Genomic DNA, 23517 nt, shown 5'->3' on the forward strand with positions numbered 1-23517 from the left:
GTTTGGTGGTAGGGTGCTCTTCAGGGAGTCCTAATGCTGAGGCGTTTTCCTATTTGAAATGAGTTCGAGGAGTTCACCCTGTCAGCTGTCTACCGAAGCACCATGCAAACACCATGAAAATATAAGCACTCTGTCAAACACATACAGCCTTCCGGGATTGTCCCTTCACCGTTTTTAAATCAGCAGGCACTGAAATAATAGTGGTAAACTTGACTAGCGACATCCGACTGAAATCTACTCAGTGCTGAATAGGGATCGACCGATATATCGGTCGGCCGATATTATCGGCCGATATTCGCGTTTTTTACGTGTATCGGTATCGGCCGATACGCGGCCGATTTTCGCCGATTTTTTTTTTTTTTTTTTTTTTTTTTTTTTTTTTTTAACTTGTTCTACCTCACCTGTTTTTACTATTTGTTAAATATAGTTTTTGATATTGAAGTTCAATAAATGTTCCTTTTTTTTAATTGAGACTTGTAACATTTGTTATCAGTGTCATTTTTATGATTGAGGGAGCAAAAAAAAAAAAAAAAAGTAGTATCGGCTCTAAATATCGGTATCGCCGTATCGGCGTATCGGCTAAGGCTGATGAAAAAATATCGGTATCGTATCGGCCCTAAAAAATCCGTATCGGTCGATCCCTAGTGCTGAACATAGTTGGATACAAATAATTCTTCATCCTAAAGAGATATGCGTTGCGTTTGATTGTGATGTTGTTGAAGGGAATCGGGCATTTGAGGAAAAATAATAAGTGTTTTGGTTTGTTAATTTTAGGTTGAGGGGTGTCATATATTGCGATTTTGAAAAGGGTCTATTACTTTATTGTTTTTAGGACTATACACTAGTCCCCCACCTTGCTAAGCGGTGTTCTGTCTGAAGATGAACGCCTGTTAGATTATGAATAGTTTATGACTTAATCTTAATGACTGTATGCCTTCCACTGTGTTAAAACACAGTACGTTTGAAATTGTATTGCTGTCCTACGATTAGTGAACTGCAACTATTTTTGTGAGCTGGATTTTATTGTTATACTTGACTTCTATGGGATGTGAACATTTTTCGTTGTTAATAAAAAATATCTATATCTAAAGATATATTATACTTTTCAAACTTTTTAATGAACTTAGCAATAGAGGAAAGAGATTAGGCAGACATTTTTGTATCAGTGAACTACTTCTATATACTTTCTATGTTGAGCTGATTCTCGTTGTGTTGAAAGCATGTTAAGATGGTCTAAAGACCATCCTAACATACTTGAAGCAACCAATCAAATCACTTCTATGATTGTCATCCTAAAAATGTTCCAATCAGAATTTCCATATTTTCTCACTGGCTCCCCAACTAAAATGTCGCCCTGTGGGAAAACAATAATGCAGTTTCTTACAGTAGCATGCCCTCAATTAAAAAAAATGCCCCAATGGTCATCTACACAGGAAAGAAGATATACATTAATACTATGCATACCAGACAGAGTTTGGTGTTCATTCACTAATCCACAATCAGATCTCCTTGAGAAACGACCTTGTAGCCCGCAGAGTGCCGAGCGGGACGCCTCTGACGAGTGACTCGCAGCTGCCTGCCAGTCGCCCGGTGCGCGTGGTGGCTCGCATGGTTTGGTCCACGTGGCTCTATTTCACAGCGCCCCTGTAGCAACCTGGCTGTGGAGGCAGACAAGCATTCTCCCCCCATCCATTCATTCATTTCATTCCCACTACCTGGCGTGTGTTCGTCACGCCAAGCTGCTACGGTCTCCATTCCATACGTGTCAAGCGGTGTTGTGTTTCTGGGGCATTTCCCTCTGCTTCCTCCTTCTCCACCTCCACCTCCACTTCTTCCCCCTAGACCGACATTGTGGTTTCTCAACCTCGCTGGGACGGTTGTGTTGGCCCGCGGCGCTGCTGAATGAACGCTCAGCCACCGGAAGCAGAACTCTCTTGGGTTCGGTGTGGTGTAAAGGGGTGCAGCAATGCTGGAATATCTTAGCATCTCTTGGACCATCTCAGGGCTTTCAAGATTTAAGATCTAAGTGAAGTTTAAATATCATAGTTAGCAGCATAACTGTTGGACCCCAAAGTTCCATCCACGGGTACAAACGTATGACGGGTTCCTTGGAATTAATGAATGTCCTCTGTGTTGCAATCAGATTCCTCTATGGAGCAATCTTCTGTTCAGCAGCTAGATTTTTATTTCAACATATGAGGGTTCAGAGTTCAATGGTATCAATGAAATAAAGCCTAACACTCGGGTTCACAGGAATAATCTTTGATGTAAGTTCAAACAGTATGCCGAACACAGTAGAACAGAGGAGCATGTACTTTAACGGTATTGATTTAGCATAAAAGAGCCTTTCTATATCCAATACAAACAGCCTCACATGGACTTGGTTCTCAGTTCCGCTGCCATCGCTCACAACCCGACTCTACGCAGCGTCACGCAATACCCAGACATCCACTAACGCCAGGTCAGCACCCGGGTTGGGAGAGAGAGAAAAAGAGAGAGAGAGAGATATTGGGAGGCACCTTTGTCCATCCCAAAAGCCATACTCGGGACCCAGTTGGGCCAGGGTATCCCAGGCCTGGTATGCTCCAGTCCACTCCATTATGAAGCACGGATCGGGGGGCTAAGGTTAACTGAACAGGCCTATTGTGTGATGGGGTGAATTGGTAGCGTGGTTAAGGTTACCAGTAGGAGATTGGACAATGTGAACGGAAAGGGAGAGGGGAAGCGGGCAGGTCAAGGCCAAAGGCTGGATGGCCATAGGGGGGGGGTATTAGTGTACGATTGCGGCCCCTTCGTAAGGTTGGTTGGGTGGGGATAAGGTGACCACCACAAGTGAGCCCAATCTTGGATCTCCAGACCAGGACCTTCTTTGTGGGGTGTCAGGCTTGAAGGGTTCTACAGAAACAATCCGCTGATGCTGGAGAACTCATCCATGCAGTTCCCACGCACCCACATCAGCGATACACTTCCTGCCCTGAACCTCACAGCGCTTGATCACTCGCCGTCACAACCTCATGGAAACATACACACTCAAACGAGTCCACTTAGTCCGGCTGCCAGTTTGAGCGATTTGTGTGGCCAAGGGTTATCACATTTATCCCCAGGTCGTGTATGGGGAGAGTTTTGTTAATCGCAAGGGTAAAGAGATAGGCCTACTAATTACATCCAGAGAGTGATCCCATAGGGCAGTTAGGGGTTGCCTGATATCCATATGAGGTCGAAGGACATTGCTTACTCATATAGATATATAGTTTGTTTGATGGTGCATTTTTAAGGACATTTTTGTTTTAATGTCGCCGTATGGAAAACGAATGATTCGTAGCCAGGATGGCAGGATGGCTGGTATTTTCAGAGTTCACATTGAGGTCCCCTGGCCATTAAAGGGGACCCAGACACACACCAGCTCCTACCATAAAGCCTCAGTTAAGCAAGGAAAGAAAAGGAGTGCCATGCAACAGTGGTTTCGAGCAGACTGGGATCGTCACACAGTCTCATCACCTTCCGCACCCTTACAGGCGAAGTGTGAAGACCTGTGCAAGGGTCTGGGTCAGGCTGTTACCTCACTACCGCCAACACGGCCAACAGCCGTCCAGACATTCCCAGGAACACTAGACGCAGTGACCAGCGTTGAACAAAAATAAAAACGTTTCCTTAGGGTTGTTTCGTTTAGGTTTCTTTCTCGCTGTTGTATGTTGTTTTGTTCACGGCGTCTTTGTGTTCCTCTCCCTTCGCTAGCTCTTTTACAGGTTGGCTACGGGTATGCGCGCATTTACACAACAAGACATGGCCGCCGCACAATGGCGGCCTCCGCAGAGGGCCTGGGCTCGCTGGTTAATGGGGGCCCGGGGTGTGCCCTCGGTCCCTCAGCCTTTCACACGTCCGGCTCCCCGGCCTCTCCTGTTACTGCCACTGTCCCTTCACCTGCACAATGGATCACCTGACGCAGGTCTTCTCCTTCCCAGCCCACATCTCCTTGGATCCACCTGAGATTGGAAACACAACATACCCCCGCACACAAACACACACACACACACACACACACACACACACACACACACACACACACACACACACACACACACACACACACACACACACACACACGCGCGCACACACACACAAAGCTGAAGTTATCTCTCCAGGATCGGTGGAAATAAAGCGTCTTGTAAATGAGGCTGTTCGTAATTAACAAAAAGAGCGCATAGTGAGTCCTAAGTGAGTCATGTTAATGCCGTAACCCAACTCCTCCTCTGGGGACCAGGAAAGCTTCGGGTCTTGTTCAGTCTGTGAGCATCCCCAGGGTGTGACTCCCCTACTTTGGTTCATCGTGAGTGCTCAGGTGCACGGAGACTGTACCCTTGGCTGTGCCGAGTGAAACCCAGTCATAGGGTCTACGGGAAGAGGAAGGACCGCAAAGGGTACATCCAGGGGGGCCTCAATCGACTAGACATTTTTGGGTGCATTCGCTTCAATCCGCATTCATTTTTGGGTGCATTCACCCCAGTACCCCCCCAAGCCCCCCATGCCCGGCCCTCCGTCAGCCCCCCCTCAGACCAATATGCTGTCGTTCTCGGATCTCGGCTTACTTTTCTTCTGTTTTTTTTCCTCCGCTTTCATCACATGCTTTTCAGTTGACCCCCCCACACCCACTGCATGCCGCCCCAACTCCTCCTCCTCCATCCCTACCTCCCTCTCACTCCAGACTCGGAGCTCAGATTAAGTTGAACACTATCCGCTATCCGAGTTTTCAGCTTACGTCTCTGTTCAGCTGCGCCTTACTGAGCTCCCAACAAGGGCTTTATTTTACCCCTGCTTTTTTCCCCCAAACTCTCGAATCCTTCTTCTGCTCAACCTCACCGAGCACGGGTCCGGCACCAAGGATTCCCCTGCCGGTTTGATATCTTTTTATCCTCTTTAAAACGTTACAACTTGATTTCCTCCCCGGCCGGGACGCTCAGGTCCGTTCTTCCCGAAGCAGAGGGGAGGGAATCTGCCGAGCAGCGTGACTACAGAGGAGCATCCGTGTCTCACGCCTCCCTCCCACCCTCCCTCCCTCCCTCCCTCCCCCCTTTCCCCACTCCCCCACCACCATCACCTAGGCGGCGTTCCCGTCCTCCAGTCACCCCCTCTCCCCGTCTCGAACCCTAACGCTGCCGCCTCGCTGCCTAGCCGCCGGCGCCCTGTGGATGGTCCTCTGCTCTGTGAAGGCAGTCGGGCTGAGAGAGCTGAGGTGCTAGATGTCAGTCTTCTGAAGCCAGGTGAGTGTCATCCTCTCTGGACGCGACAGACCGCCTCTGACCCTTAATTGGTCCTGTGGTTGTTACTACTCATGGTTAGAATTTTCTGTCGTAAATAGGATACCTGCTCAGGTACCTCTGATACTACTGCGATGCTGTTGTTTCTCAGGCGGGAAGGATGTGGAAGTGTCAAGTCATTTCATCTATTGGGATTCATACAGTGTACTGTAGCAGGATGTATGCCATAATGCTCTCTAGTAGCAGATATAATAAAACATGGCTATTGACATCAATTTTAAAAACCAACGGTGGATTTTTTTTTATGCAACATTAAGATGTAGTTTAGATAAACTTGAATACAAAATACTACAACTAACTAAAAGTCATATCATTGTTCTTTTTTTTCACGTGATTTAAACTGAATAAGAAGTTATGCCCATAAGCGTCCTGGAAGAAAAATTTAAAGATAACACTAATGTTAGAAATATCCCAACGATTTGCAGTTTCTGAATGACCTAGGAACTGTGACTTGTCATATGTGGGTGATACATCACAGGCGTCAATTGTCTGCGCCATCCTTCAACCGACAAAAGTGGACATAGGTTTTCCACAAGCCTTACCTAAACAGGCCTGGTTCAAGGAGCACATCGTCTAAATGCCTATCAGATGAGATGGTGAGCTGTGAGACTCAGAGCTCACCAATGACAATCGTCATAATTGTCCCATCGGCTGATGATGAGGTGTGACGAAAGGCTGGTGAAACTACAATGAATCCTCTCTCACCAGGGGCCACTAACACCGGCCCACCTGCAGTTCAACCGAGAGGAAGGGACCCGCATATCCAGAGGAATGTCTATACGTTTCAATAGCATCAGAGAGCTGTATGAATGCTAAGCCGACGTGAATGCAAAAAAATTAATCCATTTGGTGATCATGAATTATGATCATATTAAATGAGTTAGACATCCTGGTTATATTTTTATCACATTGGAGCCAAAAAAATAAATGTTGTTTTTAATTATTCGATATATATCATATCATATCTAGATATTTTTTTCTCTAAATTTCATAATACTGATTTAAGGCTGAGTTTAGCTGTCTTTATGTAGCCTTGATGATGTCACGTCTCTGAAACACTTGATATTGAATTAAGTGAATGGTTGAAGTATGAAGTCTGTGCTTTCATTCAAGACAATAATAAAAAGTATCCGATAACCAGCAAATCTGGCAAAAACCTTTATTTAAAAAAAATATATATGAACGTTTTTCATTAGTTGTGTTTTGATTAGTTGAATGAGTACCAGTCGACCCTCCATTTTCAGTGAAGTGCTGAATCCTGCAGGCCGCAAGTAAAGCGATTCTATAAGACCCTCAGAAAACCCTACGACCCTTTACTAAAAGTCAAATTGTACCAGGTCAAGTGAGAGCGGTGCTTAGTGCTATAGGGTGAACTCTGATATCTGCCGCCCTGGCAGTGCAAGCTAGTTTCGCAATTGAAAGCCTGCCAAGCCAGGTACGGAACAGCCCCATGGGCCCAGCACAGCGACCTGGGCACCCCAGACCTGGTCACTTAAAGCCATTAGCAGCCCCGTGTTTACGCCCCTCTTCCTTTAGCTAACAAGGCATGGATTGCTCCCAAGCAGAAGTGGTAATGAGGTCCTGAGTAACTCCCAGCCTCAGACTGCGAGACGCTGTGAGTGGAGTGGGCCAGGGTCGGGGCGAGCCACAGGGAGCCCACAGCGCACACACACACACACACACACACACACAGAGAGGCCCCCGAGTACACCGTTTGTCCGTTAGCATGGGATCCTGAGGCGAACGTGATCCTGACATATTGTTCTGGCAGGCATAATGGGGCCTTTTCAGAGCTCCCCCGGGGAGACCTGGGAGCGAGTCTTAAAGAAGTTAGAACATGCCGAAAAAAAGGGAAAAAAAGAGTTTGGTAGGTTCTTTCTACCATCTGGTTCTGCCCAGCAGTGGACAAGCCCAGATTGGTGATGGTGAAACTTGTTTGGTGCTGTATAGGAAATAGATTAACTTTGCCCATACATTACCAAAGTTAATCTGTTAATTGTCACTCTTCTTTATGAGTATGAGTATGGTTGTAACAGTCCTGTTCAATTGTGGGATACGCTATCAGAGCTGACCATCTCCTCCTCTTCCCCAATCTCCTCTACAATCCTCAGGATGGTCAGCCCAGTAAATCCAGTGATTGTGCTGCACCTCCTCAGCATCTTTGCACAGATTAGAGGTACGTATGTTTTTTGCCATTTGTGCCCTGTCCAGGAAAATCCGCCATTGAGAAGAAGTCAATGCATTTCTCAATGTATCTTCATGTTCCTGACCACTCTTACCTCCTACTCAGCTGGTAATCAGGACATCATGTACCCCTACGGACCGGGCCGAGATCAAGAGACCCCCAAGATGGATGATGGGAGTTCTGCAGAAGTGGTTCTGCTCCTCCCGTTCGTTTTCTTCAATGGCCCCTACCGCTCCATTTACGTAAGCCCAACTCTAATCCATCCCGGGAACTGCATTAAGGAACTCCACATATTACAGGGTGTCTAATTTCTATCGGTGGTCCTATTCTGTTGCGTGCAGGTCAACAACAATGGCGTGATCTCCTTCAATGTGCAAGTCAGCCAGTTCACCCCCGAAGCCTTTCCCCTGAGTGACAGTAGATCATTCATTGCTCCACTGTGGGCGGACGTTCACAATGGCATTAGAGGGGACGTGTATTACCGTGAGACCGTCGAGCCCGAAATACTAGAGCGGGCCACGCAAGACATACGCAAGTACTTTAAAAACATATCAGGCTTTACTGCTGCCTGGGCTTTCATCGCAACTTGGCACCAGGTCACCTTCTATGGAGGCAGCCAGACAACTCCGGTAAATCAACTTGCATTGCGTAAATGTACATCATGAAGCTTATTTCCAATTGATTGATCCAAGTTGTTTCAGATAATACCGTTTATTTTTATATTTGAATCCTCCTAAACGTTCTCTCCCCTTCAATTGATTTCTTCTCTTGATCAAGGTAAATACATTCCAGTGTGTGCTCGTCTCTGATGGCGCAACATCCTTCTCTATATTCAACTATGGAGAGGTCTTGTGGAGCACAGGAACCGCCAGTGGAGGAGATCCCCTGACCGGATTGGGTGGGACGACAGCACAGGTATTCTGGTCATGATTCCCCCAACGGGACCACAACACATGGAGAAATATCACAATATTTAAGAAGGTATAGATGATATGACTTTCCCTCTCCAATCCCTCACACCTCTGCCCTATTCAGTCAGGTTTCAATGGAGGAGACATTGGCCATTTCTTCAACCTGCCAGGTTCACGGTCCAACGACGTTGTGAACATTGAGCAGACAACCAACGTAAATGTGCCGGGGCGTTGGGTGTTCCGGGTGGACACTGAATTGATAGATCCTGCAAATGGCTGCAGCTACAATGGCAAGTTTATAAAAAAGAAGGCAGACTTTGATTTGTTTTTCATTGTGAAGAAGTGTTTCGATATGTCAGCATGGCTTCATATTAGGCATTGATGTTCATCCTGATGCAGCTTCTTCTTATGGATTCTGGAAGAGTTTACTGTGTAACTCTTAGTTGTAGAATTTGAGTAAAAACACAAAATAGGTGCAAGACGCAACTCGACTGATACTGTGTAGCGTACTGTAACCATCGTCTTCTTCCTCTTCAATCCTCCTCAGGGCGCTTCTACAGACGGGGGGAGATCTTCTGGCTGTCCGACCAGTGCTCTCTGCGCTGTCGCTGCCTAGACATGAACAACGAAGTTCAGTGTCAGGAGGCACCCTGCGGCCAGCTGGAGACCTGTGAGCAGCAGGAGGGGGCCTTCTACTGCCAGCCCGTCCGCACCAGCACCTGCGTGGTCTTCGGTGACCCACACTACCACACCTTCGATGGCTTCCTCTATCACTTCCAGGGAACCTGTTCCTACCTGCTGGCGCGGCCATGCTGGGAGGTGGTAGGGCTGCCTTACTTCAGCGTGGAGGCCAAGAATGAAAACCGTGGCATGGCCTCTGTCTCTTGGCTCAGAGATGTGACAGTGGAGGTGTACGGGCATCGAGTCACTCTGCCCAAGGGAAGCTTGGGAACCGCTCAGGTGAGGGTAGCCGGTGTATGTTGAGGTAATGATTGAGAGTAAGTACTGTCATTATAATATCATAGGCTAACGTTCATCCGTTTTGCAGGTGGATGGTCTTATGAAGACTTTACCAGTTCAGCTTCAACTCGGTGCCATAAGGGTTTACCAATCTGGAGTTGCAATAGCCTTGGAAACAGACTTTGGCCTTTTAGTTACCTACGATGGCCAACACTATGCCTCCATCTCATTGCCTAGCTCCTACTTCAACAACACTTGTGGCCTGTGTGGAAACTATAACGATGATCCTGCCGATGACCCAGTGTTGCCCGATGGGTCTCTGGCTGAAAGTGTGGTGGAGCTAGGGGGTAGCTGGCGGGCAGACGATACAGACTGGAGGTGTCATGACGGATGTACTCAGAACTGCAGCATGTGTGACCCGGCCATCGAGGCCTTCTACTTTCGTTCCGACTACTGTGGGCTGATCAACAAAACAGATGGCCCCTTTAGGGACTGCAGAGCCGTGGTGGACCCCACTGCGTTTGTCTACAGCTGTGTGTATGATCTGTGCAGCAACAGGGATAACATCACCACTCTGTGCCATGCCATCCAGGCCTACTCTATGGCCTGTCAGGCCCTGGGAGTCACTATACGGCCCTGGAGATCCCGCAACTTCTGTGGTAAGTACTGAATCTGACACATTAAAATGAATACCTTGACTAGAGCAAACCTTAACCAAAGGTAATTTTGTAGGTAAAGGTAACTGCAGAATATGTTTGCTTATTTGTGCTGTGCATTTGTTGGTAATTTCCAAAGAGTGAATGAGCAAAAAATTGCCAAAAATGTTAACCTTTTTGGATCCAACATTTATCTTCTGTTGCATTCACTGTTAGCCTTGTCGTGTCCGGAGGATAGCCACTACCAGGTGTGCACCAGCGCCTGTCCGTCCTCCTGCTCGGACCTCACCTCTGCCCTCTACTGCGCCCACCCATGCACTGAGGGCTGCCAGTGCGACCCAGGCTACATCCTGAGCGGCAGCCGCTGTGTGAATCTCGATGACTGCGGCTGTGAGCACGAGGGTCTCTACTACCCCCGTAACGACACCTTCTGGGCGGGCACGAGCAGCAAAGCCAGCGAGTGTAAGCTGCGCTGTGTCTGCGGCCCCGCGGGGGAGGTGTCCTGCTTCAACGACTCGTGCCGCGAAGGGGAGGTGTGCACGGCGGAGGTGGGCCGGCTGGGCTGCTACCCTCTGAGGGAGGGGACCTGCTCGGTCGCCCAGAACACGGTCACGTCGTCGTTCGACGGCGTCTCCATGTCCTTCCCTGACGACAGCTCCTACTACCTGCTGAAGCTGTGTGGCTCGGCACCCCGCAACGTTTCCAGCGTGGAGGTGAAGATCGGCAGGAAGTTGGTGAACAAAGGCCCGACTTGGATGAGGCCTGTGGTGGTCAGGGTGGCGAACATCGAAGCCCAGATAGGAGGCACCGATTTTGACATAGTGAAGGTTTGTTGTTCTTTCTTTCGCCAGGATAACCGGCCGTAACTTGTCAGATGAAGGCCCAACCCATGCCATTTGAAAGAAAGAGTAATGATATTTAATCCTTTTTAATACTGTTTTCTTCACCTTCTTGTATCCCAGGTAAATGCTGAAGTGGTGCCCCTCCCGTACGTGCATCCACTGGAGACGATGTTGATCTACAAAGCCCCGGGCAACGTCACGGTGGTGGAGTGCCCCGGCGTGATCCGGGTGCATTACAACCGCCAGGGCTTCCTCAACATCTCCCTCTCCACCGTCTTCTACAACGCCACCTGCGGCCTCTGCGGCTTCTTCAACCGCAACGGGTCAGACGACCTCCGCCTGCCCAACGGCCGCCTGGCAGAGTCCAGCGAGCAGTTCACAGAGGGCTGGCGCGCCATCGCCGACGACCTCACCTGCAACGGCGACTGCGACGACCTCTACCGCATGTGCACGGACCTCCGCGTCTACCAGAGCCCCTACATGTGCGGCAGCATCAACGACCCAGGGAACAGCTCCTTCCTGGCGTGCCACGACGCCATCAACCCCTCGCCGTTCTTCCGGAACTGTCTGTACAACATGTGCGTGAAGGAAGGCAACCGCTCGGCCCTGTGTTCCTCTCTGCAGGCCTACGCCTCGGCCTGTCAGGACGCCCAGGTGGGCCTGGCGTCCTGGAGAAGCACCACCAACTGCCGTGAGTAGACAGCGTTAAAATGGCTCGTAGGGCTTTAGCGACTACCATCGTTTACAGGATTAACAGTTGTTTCTTTTTTGTTACTTTTCTTATTTTTTTTATGAATGGGAGCAGCGCTGCCTTGTCCAGACCACGGCCACTTTGACGAGTGCACCAACGCCTGCCCTCTGACCTGTGATAACCTGGACGAGCCCCGGAGGCCGTGCCCGCTGCCGTGCCAGGAGGGCTGCCAGTGTGAGGAAGGCTACGCCCTCCGCGATGGGCTCTGCGTGGCCCGCAGCGACTGCGGCTGCAAGAGCCACGGGCGCAAGCTGGCCACCAACCAGACCTTCTGGAGGGACAGGGAGTGCCTGGAGCGCTGCTACTGCAACGGCTCAGACAACAGCGTGTACTGCCAGACGGGGCCCTGTCACGCGGAGGAGTACTGCGAGGAGAACGGCGGCCTCTACTTCTGCCAGCCGCGCACCGAGGCCCTGTGCGCCGCCGCCGGCTACGGACACTTCCTGCCGTTCGGCGGTGTGCCGTTCGAGCTGCAGAGCTCTTGCACCCTGCAGCTGGCCACGACCAACTGCAGGGGGGACGAGGAGCCGGGCCAGCTGATCGCCGGGGGATCCTCAAACACCTTCCCGCCCTTCAAAATGGCCGCCCGCAACGAGGAGCGTGACACGGGCCAAGCCATCTGGGTCCGTGGGTTCGTGCTGGAGGTCTACGGCTACGAGATTGAAGTGTCGCGGAGCTACAAAAACACAGTCACGGTGTGTGAGACTTCATGGTTGTGTCTTTTTTTTCCCCGCTCTTCTCAGAAAGTCCTGAGTGTATGGTCAACTTCATTCCTGTGGTGAATATTATTCCACTTTCCATCTGGATCTTTGACCCATATTTAATGTGAATTGAAAGATAATGCAGAACCTGTGAAGGTCATACTTTTTGTATTGGTGAGTGCGAGTTATTTCTAATCAAGCCGATAGAATAACCAGGCAGAGGGTGAATTCTTCTTTGATTGGCTCAAGGCGGATCTTATTTCAATCTTTTAACGTACTGGATTTGGCTCAGAGAAAAACGCCCGACCCCTGAGAGACATTTGGAATGGGTTCACAAACTGACTGAAAAGATCTGAAGAGAACTCGCACATAATCCAACATACACACCACACCGGCACACACACAAACACTCACACACACCTCACACTACACACAAACAGGTGCTTCACACCCAAACCGACCCCACCTACACACACATACAAACCCACAAGGCAGGCTGAGACCAACCTGTGTGCGTATGAATGGCAAAAAAAATAACTAGATTTCTTTCTCTTCCAATTGAATTCAACAAGTTTTATTGGAATGTCTAACCTTGCTCAAGGAAACCTCATACAGTATTTATTATAACTTTTTAATCAAAAGTAATTTAAAATAATTATAGCAAATCAGGTAAAAACAAAGAAAATTCATAATAATCTCTCTATACCAATCCGTCTCTTGTGTCCATCGGAACGACACACAAGCAAAATAAGATATCCATAATCAACAATGACCTGATGATGGAAAAGAATAGAACCACACAGAGCCATAAATGATCCATACTCTCCCTGCTGCCAGGTGAACAAGGAGCGCCTCTATCTCCCCCTGAAGTTGGGCTCGGGGAAAATCACCGTGGTCACCTTGGGCATGCTGCTGATCCTGGAGTCCGACTTCGGCCTGAAGGTGGTCTTCGACTGGAACACCCTCCTCCTGCTCAGCCTGCCCCACGCCATCTACAACACCACCTGCGGCATCTGCCAGGGCCTGCCCCCGTCGCCGCCCGTCCTCTCCAGCACTGCCGACTGGGGCATGGCGTGGGCCGAGAGGGACACCTTCTGCCAGGTAGGGTGCGGGGACTCCTGCCCCCGCTGCGGCCTGGGTGAGAAGAGCCACGGCAACGACGACTCCGCCGCCGTGTCGGAGGGCTATGACGGCGCCACGGCCGACCCGGAGGCGGCAGAGGGCGTTGAGCGCAACATGGGCATGCGCTTCCACATCGGGGACGGGCTCTACGTGTTCGTGGAGCCCGAGGCGGTGAGGCTCTGCGGTCTGATCGTGGACCGCGCCGGCGTGTTCGCCAGCTGCCACAGCAAGGTCCCGCCGGCGTTCTTCTACCAGAGCTGCCTGCAGGACACCTGTCTGGACCAGGGAGCCCCGGAGACCATCTGCAACTGGCTGCAGATCTACGCCAGCACCTGCCAGACGCAAGGGCTGCCCATCTTTGGATGGAGGTCTAACACCCCCTGCGGTGAGGCTGGCATGCTCGTGTTTTTTATTCTGTGATCTAGATTTCAAAGGTTTTACTGCAGAACTGATACAGTATATTGCTGTGGTTCAGGATGACATGAAAAATAAATAGATAAAGAAATTAATGTTTGGTTGTTCATAGTGGCTTCCTTGTTGAAAGTTTTACTCTGGGCTCTTTTCCTGGAACTGTCATGTCGTTTTCATTATATACTTACAACTTTTGAAAAGTTTGACCCTCTGCGATTCACACAAAGCTTCAGGAAAAAGTTAAAAGATCTATCAAACATACCAAACAATCCATCTGTTGGAAGGTTTTCAGTGGTGTTAACCGTTGCCTGCTCCTCCCAGTGCTGCGCTGCCCGGCCAACAGCCACTACTCCAGCTGCATGTCGGTGTGCCCGCCCCAGTGCGCCCCGGCCCGTGGCCAGAGGGACTGCAACCAGGACTGCGTGGAGGGCTGCCTGTGTGACCAGGGCTACGTCCTCAATGGCAAGAGCTGCCTCCTGCCTCAGAACTGCGGCTGCTACACGGACGGCAAGTACTTCGAGGTTAGTTTACCCTTGTCTCGGCTGAACCGAGTGAGATTAAACAAATACATGCATGACTGTTTCACCCCGGGAAGGAAATATTAAAGTGATGCATGGGATGTTGCTGTGGAGATGGTTTTGTAGGTATTTAATTAGCTCCAAAACACTGTCGTTATCTACTGACAATACATCGATATATAAGAGCTACAATGTTTCTTGCGAATGTAACTCAATACCACACCCATTCACAAGTCAATCCATTCATGGATGTTCTTCCCCGTGTATGGATTATATGAAATGTTTTTTCCTGGTACACCTTAACCCCACACTGCATCCCCAGTGGGAAAAACATTGCTAAAACTGTAGCCATGACTCAAGCCTCTAGAGGCTGCTGATGGGAATTCTTACCTAGTGCAAGTTTAACTATATGTTCTAGCCATGTGTTATTTAAACACACAAAATAATTAGAATCTCTACATCATTCACTATTTTCAATAGATTCATATATTTCATAATTATTGTTTGTGCTGCAATGCCTGCAGTGTAATAATAAAATAAAATACAATTCACATCTCCAAACTCCCGAGAGGATAGTATTGAGTACTTTTCATAAATATAAAAACACAACAAATCCAACCGGCCCGTCTCCCTGGTTCCCGCCCCCCAGCCCAAGCAGCTGTTCTGGAACAGCGACTGCACCAAGCGCTGCCAGTGCATCGGCCGCAACCTCATCCAGTGCGACCCGCGGCGCTGCAAGGCGGAGGAGGAGTGCACGCTGCGCTACGGCGTGCGCGGCTGCTTCGCCCGCCGCTCCCAGCACTGCGTGGCGTCCGGCGGCGGCGTCTTCCGCACCTTCGACGGCGCCTCGCTGCGTCTGCCCGCCTCCTGCTCCTTCGTCCTGTCCACCAACTGCCGCAAGCTGCCCGACCTCTCCTTCCAGCTCATCGCCAACTTCGACAAGTGGAGCACGCCCAACCTCACCACCATCTCCCACGTCTACCTGTACATCAACGAGGAGAACATACTCATCTCCGGCAGCCTGGTCAAGGTGAGGGTCCCTGGGGGGTGCTCTCAGGCAGAACAGGGGGGGGAGCTCTTCTGGGGGGGGGGGGCCTTCAGTAGAAGGCTAAAGGCGTCCTTCAGCCTGACTGATGTCTTGTTGATCCTGAGGCTTTTCAATATTATGTAGATGATGATTGGATGGATGGATGGATGTAGGTTCTGTAGATAGATGGGTAGGCATGAATGTATGTCTGTATTTATGCATGTATGTATGTATTGATGTATGTATGCATGCATGCATACGGCCTGTATGTGTGTTTGTATGTTTGTATGTACGCAAGTATGAATGAAATCCATCCTTAAATAGGCAGCTCCTATTGGAAGTGAGCCATCGTCGAGTACAGCCTCATAGCTGTAACCGGCCCGTTGCTGTTGCCCACCAGGTGAACGGCACACCGGTGTCGGTGCCTTTCGTCACAGGGCTGATGACCCGCCTGTCCACCTCCGAGGGCTTCCTGGTCATAGACACGCCCCAGGACATCCAGATCCGCTACAACCGCTTCAACACCCTCAGCATCACCATGGGCCAGCGGCTGCAGAACAAGGTGTGCGGCCTGTGCGGGAACTTCAACGGAGACCCCAGCGACGACTACATCACATCCAGGGGCAAGCCAGCGGTCAGCGCCTTGGAGCTGGCCCAGAGCTGGAAGACCAACGGCATGCAGAACAGGTGAGCATGTCCGCCCACGCCGCCTCCGAAAGAGCACACTGAGTGGAAAAGATTAAAGGGGTATCTATCTGCACACGACACAACATCAGTGAGTTTATCAACCTCTCAAGGCTACAACAGCCATTACATGATTATGACAAGCTGGCATACCTTGCCAGCTTGGTATTCTGTGCAGCTCAGGAAAATAATGGCCTCTGACACATTGCAGCGATGTCATTATATTGTGGGAACGATTGAATCGGACCAAGGTCCAGAGCCCATAGTCCTTATATTGTTTCTCATAGCTCTAAGGTCCAGATATGCTTTAGTTTCTCACTTTCTACTCCTTGGGACTCCTATTCTTTTCATTTATTCTTCAACAAGGTGGAGCATGAAAATCCAATTGAAAGTGCACTTTTTCGTTTTTATGGACTACATTCAGTAAACCTGATCCCCAATAAAACCCTGAATCCCCCCCCCCCCCCCACCTCCCCGCCGTCCACAGCTGCGACGAGACCCAGTACGTGGCCCTGGCTCAGTCCTGCGACAACACGGCAGTGCTGAGCCTCCAGGGCGAGGATGGCTGCCAGAAGCTCAACCAGATGAAGGGCTTCTTCCAGCCCTGCCACGGCCTGCTGGACCCCCGGCCCTTCTTCGAGTCCTGCTACCTGGACGGCTGCTACAACCACCGCAAGGCCCAGGTCTGCGGCTCGCTGGCGGCCTACGCCGAGGCCTGCCGCGCCATGGGCACGCTCACCACCAAGTGGATTGCCCAGGAGAACTGCTGTAAGGGCCCTGCCAGGCGGCAGCCTGCCCCCCCCACCCCCTTCCTCTTCCTTCTAGTGGTGGACAAGAAAGCGTGGTTAGCCTAGCCTAGCCTATCCTGCACGTCAGTTCTAGTAAATTGGTTATATGTGAGCGATAACTGGCGTGGGGGGGGAAGGCCATCCAGTGTAGGCTAGATCCAACTCTTCCCATGACTGTACAGTGGTTTTAGTGGTAGACCGCTTGAGGCTGATAGCCATCTGATCCACTTTGGTTGAAACTTTTAAAATTAAGGTGTTAGCAGGACACCCAACCTCTTTCCTCTATTATGGTCATATTACACATATGTCATCGTCAACAGTGTACAACCTGTGTAAAGATGTGAGGGAGACGTCATATAGAATACTCTTTGTGCATGTTGTGTATATATAAAGACAGCATCAATACAATACATATTTGTGTATCTGTATAATCATGGTATTAATACTAACGTTATTTTAATCTCTTTATTTTGAATGACGTCTTGGGCTAGCCAAAATGCTAATGCAACAGTGAATGTGTTTTGAGTCTGACAGCTAACATGGTTGCGTGGACCTGTCTTTAGCAGAATGGATCTATGACCCCTGTGCAGGAGAGATCTGCACAAACAATACCTGTGAGCAAGAGAACGGGGGGGACCTCTGCGGCTGCCCGGAGTTACCCAGCAGCCCCGGTGGTGAGTAGCGAGACACTGAGCAGGGAACTTCATCGAGATAAGATTAACTCAATTTAGAGTCGGCCAGCTTCTAGTTTACATAACAGCTGGTCGATACAGTGTTAATTTTCTGTTCACTCCTATGCATAAATGAGGCCGGTTAAACAATGTCTTTGGTTTGGATTTTGTCTTCTCCCCCAAGGTGACGATGACATCATACAGGCGGAGGTGACCTGCAAGCACGCCCAGATGGAGGTGTCCATCTCCAAGTGCAAGCTCTTCCAGCTGGGCTTCGAGAGGGAGGACGTGCGCATCAACGACCAGCACTGCGCCGGCATCGAGGGAGAGGACTTCATCTCCTTCCGGATCAACAACACCAAGGCTCACTGCGGCTCCATCGTGCAGGTACCCCTAGACCCAGGAGCCGTTCAATGACTGACTTACAGACTTAAGAACAAGGATAGTACTCACACACGAGTTGAGCCACACAAAGACATTTGTATATTTGTTCATACATTCACATAACCTCGTACATCTCATACATATCAGTATTAATTTAACCTGTAGAAAACAGAAAAATTAAATGAAATACTGTGTATATATATATATATATATATATATATATATATATATATATATATAGAGAGAGAGAGAGAGAGAGAGAGATTAAAGCTGATAGATAGATATGAAAAATAAAAAAATAAAACACTTTTATCTAAGTATGGACAATATATTTGACTGTTTTACTTCTGCACTCAAATTGGAGGTCAATCCTTTTGCACCCAAAGGGACTGACTCACGGTGTATATCTATAGATGTTTGTTCTTTTTTTCGCGTCCCTAAACCCTAACCCTTCTTCCTTCCGCATGGTTCCTCCCCCGGCAGTCCAACGGCACGCACATCATGTACAAGAACACGGTGTGGATCGAGAGCGTGAACAACACGGGCAACGTGATCACCAGGGACCGCACCATCAACGTGGAGTTCTCCTGCGCCTACGAGCTGGACCTCAAGATCTCCCTGGAGACAGTGCTGAAGCCCATGCTCAGGTGAGATGGATGGCCCACCAGGACCAACCCACTAGTGGTTCCTGACCGTTGACCTCAGGTGAACCACTCAATGGTCATCAAGACCTGAACTGACCGAATCAAATGCAAACAGTAAACAATACATGAATGAACATGCAGTGCATGACCAAGAACGGCCAGCGCCCCCTTTCCACACAATCATTAACGCTGGAATAGGAACAGTGGAAAGATAAAGACTTGAGCTCTCTATTTAGCGCGTGTGTTCATTGAGCAAACACACGTTAACACAAAACATCAATGGATGTTTTGGATGTTAACATCAACTGAAAACATATGTTGGAAGTCACAAAGAAACTATTTTGAAATAATTAAAGCCTAGTTACTGGCTTTATTTATAATATATTTATTTTCTTCTATAAATCCCACATACTTCTGCAGTACCCTCCTGTACCACCGGTGGTACGCATACCACAGGTTGATAAGACTGAACTACGCAAAGCTCAGTTGCGCCAATGAAGAACAGCTTGTTTACTTTATTCATTTTATTTATTTATTTCAGGGCAATGCACAATTATAAACATGTACAGCAGTACACGTAAATGTGCCAGATTGTATCCTGGGGACTAATTTCCGTCTGTAGTCCATTTGGCGTCCATTCGCGCATCAACGGCCAGCACTGCCAGCACTATTTAAACTTTAGTTAAACATTCAAAGAAATACACTGAATTATTATTGAATTGATCGACATTGGTCATATTAAATTGTATTGATTTCTGATTTGAGCTAAGACCTACATAACTAGATTGCTTGATTTATTTTCCCAGAGAAAGCAGAATAAAATAACTAATCAGTGACACACTAAGTAGGAGAGTGTCGCTAGTTGTGTGTAACACATCCTGATCTCCATTAGCAAAGAATTTTTCAAAAACTTGACACTGAAACCACCCCACAACGCTCAACATCACTTCTCTCTATCCCCCGCCACCTCTTCATGCCCCCCCCCCGCCCTTAACAGCGTGATCAACCTCACGCTGCCCACCCAGGAGGGCAACTTCATCACCAAGATGGCGCTGTACAAGAACGGCTCGTACCGGCAGCCCTACAGGGAGGGTGAGGTGGTGCTGAGCACGCGGGATAACCTCTTCGTGGGCGTGTTCGTGGAGGGCGCCGACGAGAACCAGCTGATCCTCATCGTCAACATGTGCTGGGCCACGCCGTCACGCTACAGCAGCGACCGGCTGCGCTACATCATCATAGAGCGGGGGTAACGTTCCCTCCATTCAGTGTCATCATGGGAATGTACTTTCTGATCCATAGGAATGGAGGAATGCTTATAGTCAGCCGATAGGAATGTGGATGACACATATTCAGTGTGTAGGAATGTTGTGCCACCGGAAGGTGAGGTGTTTGTTATAGGCTTGTGCATTACAATGCATCATGAGATTTTAAATTGACGATACTCCATTTAGAGAGGACTAAAGTGACTTGGAGTACTGTCAAATCCTAACTTAACGTGAATATACCGTAACCTAGGCTAATGATTTTTTTTCCAAATCTCGCCTGAAAACACTGACAGTTTCAAACACAACAATTTCTTCCCATGAAGACCAATCATTTCACGATTAATCTCTGAACACTTCCCAAAGAACTGACCAACAACCAACCCAAAAACGTACTTTCCGGTGCTCCTATGCTTCCAAAATGAAGGCTGTCATTGCGGTGTAACAATATGTAAGCCCTATTGTTAATTGGCTAGGATGTTCAGTACTTTTCCTCAGTGTACGGGTGCTTGTTTGTTTTGGCTGGTGCAGCGTGTGCCTGAAAACTGCTTCAATACGTCCATGTTAACACGTTACATGTGCATTACATAATGCTTACATGTGTAAATAGCCAACGATTAATAGGCCCATCAGAACATTTGTATTGTTGTTTGTTTTAAACAACCATTCCACCGTGTCTGTCCGTCCGTCCAGCTGTCCGAACATCAAGGACAACACCATCGGCATGGCGGAGAACGGTGTGTCGCTCACCTGCCGCTTCCACGTCACCGTGTTCAAGTTCATCGGCGACTACGACGAGGTGCACCTGCACTGCGATGTGTCCCTGTGCGACTCAGAGACCAACGCCTGCAAAGTGGTGAGAGAGACCCGCCTCCCGTTGACCTGTTGGTCTGCTCCCACTCTGGGGCCCGGGCTGGAGGATGATGATGATGATGATGATGATGGATGAGTGCTTTGACTCATTGTGGAGTTATGTTAGTTATTGTTTTTTTATTGTTCATTTGTTTGTTTGTTTTTTTTCGACTGTGTGAACAGAACTGCCCACACACCAGGAGAATGTACTCGGAGGACAGTCAACATACGGAGCACATACTGTCTGTAGGGCCAATCAGAAGAAGAGGTAGGCACTCTTCAGTTTGTGTGTGTGTGTGTGTGTGTGTGTGTGTGTGTGTGTGTGTGTGTGTGTGTGTGTGTGTGTGTGTGTGTGTGTGTGTGTGTGTGTGTGTGTGTGTGTTTGTGTGTCGTTGTGTGTGTGTGTTTGTGTGTGTTGTGTGTTTGTGTGTAATTTTCACCGTTGTGGACGCCATTACCTGTATCACAATATGATTGAAATACACCAAGGCCAACATAGTTAGTAAATATACATATAAATATATATAGATATGTTTATAGATATATAGATATGTAGACAAGAAAGATATATTGTTGTGGTTTAAATGGGTATTTCTTTCCGGTCACATTTCTACAAAGGACAACATGTTAGGTGAATCAGCTAAACCTGAGCTGCCAAGCAGGGTTAAACCAGGTCTTGACTCTCATTTTAGAGTTGTGGGTTACACCTGAGCCCTTTCTCAAGCAGCATTCTTGTCTGTACTTCTTTATTCTAGCATTACAATGGTTACAACTAATAAAGTGGCCTGACCTGGTGAATAACAAATTCCTTACATTTTAACACCCCTGTCCGAACCATTTGTGTCATCACTTTGACTATTGCACTATTCTCAGCCTATGATGAACATCTACTGTAATAACCAGTGTTAGTCTTGTCTTGTTTTGTATCTGGTTACTTGGCTACTGAAGTGATTAACAGTGGTGACACAATGCTGGGTCATTTGCTTATAATAGCCTCTGGCGGTGACGTTATTAAATGGTGACACATCGCAGCAAAGAAAACCCTAGCACACTCCTGGAGCGTGAAGGCCTTGACATAAGGGTGCCTCTAAAAGGTTGTCTTAGGCCTTTGGTTTTGACCCCCAGAGTCGGACTGGTGTGAATTCAACAACGGGGGTTGTGAGCAGATCTGCAGCAGTAAGACGACTGGGCCGGTGTGCAGTTGTGTGACCGGGATGTTGCAGAGAGATGGAAAAAGCTGCCGGGGTAATCCCACAAATAAACACACACAAACACATTTACTGTATATACACCAGCACGCACATAAACACACATGCACACACACATACACAAATGTAAATCATATTCATGTGCAAATGCACACACAAACACACATTTACAGTAATACATGCACCCAAACACACATTTACAATATACGAACACTCGCACATGTACACACACACACACACACACACACACGCACACACACACACACACAGACATACACACATTAACAGTATGGGCGCATACACACACATACACACACACACGCACGCACGCACGCACGCACGCACGCACGCACGCACGCACGCACGCACGCACGCACGCACGCACGCACACACACATTTACCGTGTACACAGTCACCAGCAGCCGTACACACATTTACAGTATACACATACACGCACATGTTGACAATACACAGACACACGGTACAAGCATACACATTGCTTGTTAAGTCAATACTGCAGTATGTATGAGTTTGACTTTTATTATCTGATCTATTTCAGTCGTGAACTTGAGTCCCATGCTTCGAGCCCAGGCTCTTCCTGTGGGCGTCACTGTCTTGGTCGCCTGGCTCCTGGTTCACATGCACACTGTACTCACCTGCTAACCCAACTGGTAACACCGTGAAAGACTTGAAGAAACGCAACCAAATAAGTCCTGCTTGGACTTACTCAGCCAGTAGACCAGATGTTGGCCAATCACACCATCAAAGACATTTCAAATTCAACCCTTCTGAGTGTATCATTGTATTCAATTGGAAAAACACGTATAAACCCAGATATACATTTGGAAAATATAATTTAAATACTTACTATTTGAATAATTTAAATACATCCAAAGAAATATCTTTTGTTTGGAAAACCAAATACTACAACAGAGCATTCACAATAGACCAAAAAAAAATCACTGATGTCCATAACTTATAAGAAAGATGAGAAAAAAATGAAATGGATGTTATGGATAGACTTTCAGCATAAATGAGTGGAACACTTTTTTTAAGGAGACACATCATTGTGATCCTCGTCCCTGCATTATCTTGTCCAAGGGTATTCGATGGATGAACTGGCTATACATCATAGGTAATGTAATGTGTATTCAAATTATATACTCTGTTCTAGCATAGCTGCCAGGGTGAGCAATCTCTTTAAATATGCAAACAACTAGTATGAAATACATTTGTTTTTGTCTCGCAATCATTTTAATACTTCCGCTACAGTTTTCAACAAACAGTTACGCTACGCTAGTGTTTTCGTTGCAGGTATTTTCTAGCAATAACGCCATTAACACTAATCACTGGCCGGCAACCAAGTTCTTATCTGCTTAATAAGGTGGCCATGAAATGTACTGATGAAAAGGTGATAAATAGAGTATGTGTTGATTTTATATGGATACCTGGGCATGAGTGCCAGCAAATGTTCTCTATTTCTCAATAAGGTAACATGTCAATGTCTGAATGTAAACACTGAACACAGGCTACAATAAGTGACAGAACAACGTGTTTGTTGCATGTTGAAGTGAAAACTGCCAAACTTCCGTAATATTTTCTCATTTCCAGGCTCCTGTTACTGC

General features: G+C 48.1%; 1 protein-coding gene across 1 annotated transcript; it reads left to right on the top strand.

The window, feature by feature from the left end:
- Window positions 1-5121: 5121 nt before the first annotated feature.
- On the top strand, window positions 5122-23297 carry tecta (tectorin alpha). The gene is made up of 24 exons (XM_030362335.1): window positions 5122-5258; window positions 7427-7491; window positions 7606-7742; window positions 7842-8129; window positions 8278-8415; window positions 8536-8701; window positions 8959-9371; window positions 9460-10030; window positions 10244-10854; window positions 10990-11560; window positions 11675-12315; window positions 13159-13828; window positions 14176-14375; window positions 15022-15402; window positions 15800-16086; window positions 16571-16851; window positions 17435-17545; window positions 17727-17929; window positions 18410-18573; window positions 19568-19816; window positions 20526-20688; window positions 20868-20952; window positions 21810-21929; window positions 22452-23297. Exons 2-24 carry the CDS (start codon window positions 7428-7430, stop codon window positions 22553-22555), a joined length of 6618 nt encoding a protein of 2205 aa, XP_030218195.1. The 5' UTR covers window positions 5122-5258; window position 7427; the 3' UTR covers window positions 22556-23297.
- Window positions 23298-23517: the final 220 nt, after the last annotated feature.

This window comes from Gadus morhua, chromosome 7, assembly GCF_902167405.1.
Source record: "Gadus morhua chromosome 7, gadMor3.0, whole genome shotgun sequence".
Classification (NCBI taxonomy): Eukaryota; Metazoa; Chordata; class Actinopteri; order Gadiformes; family Gadidae; genus Gadus; species Gadus morhua.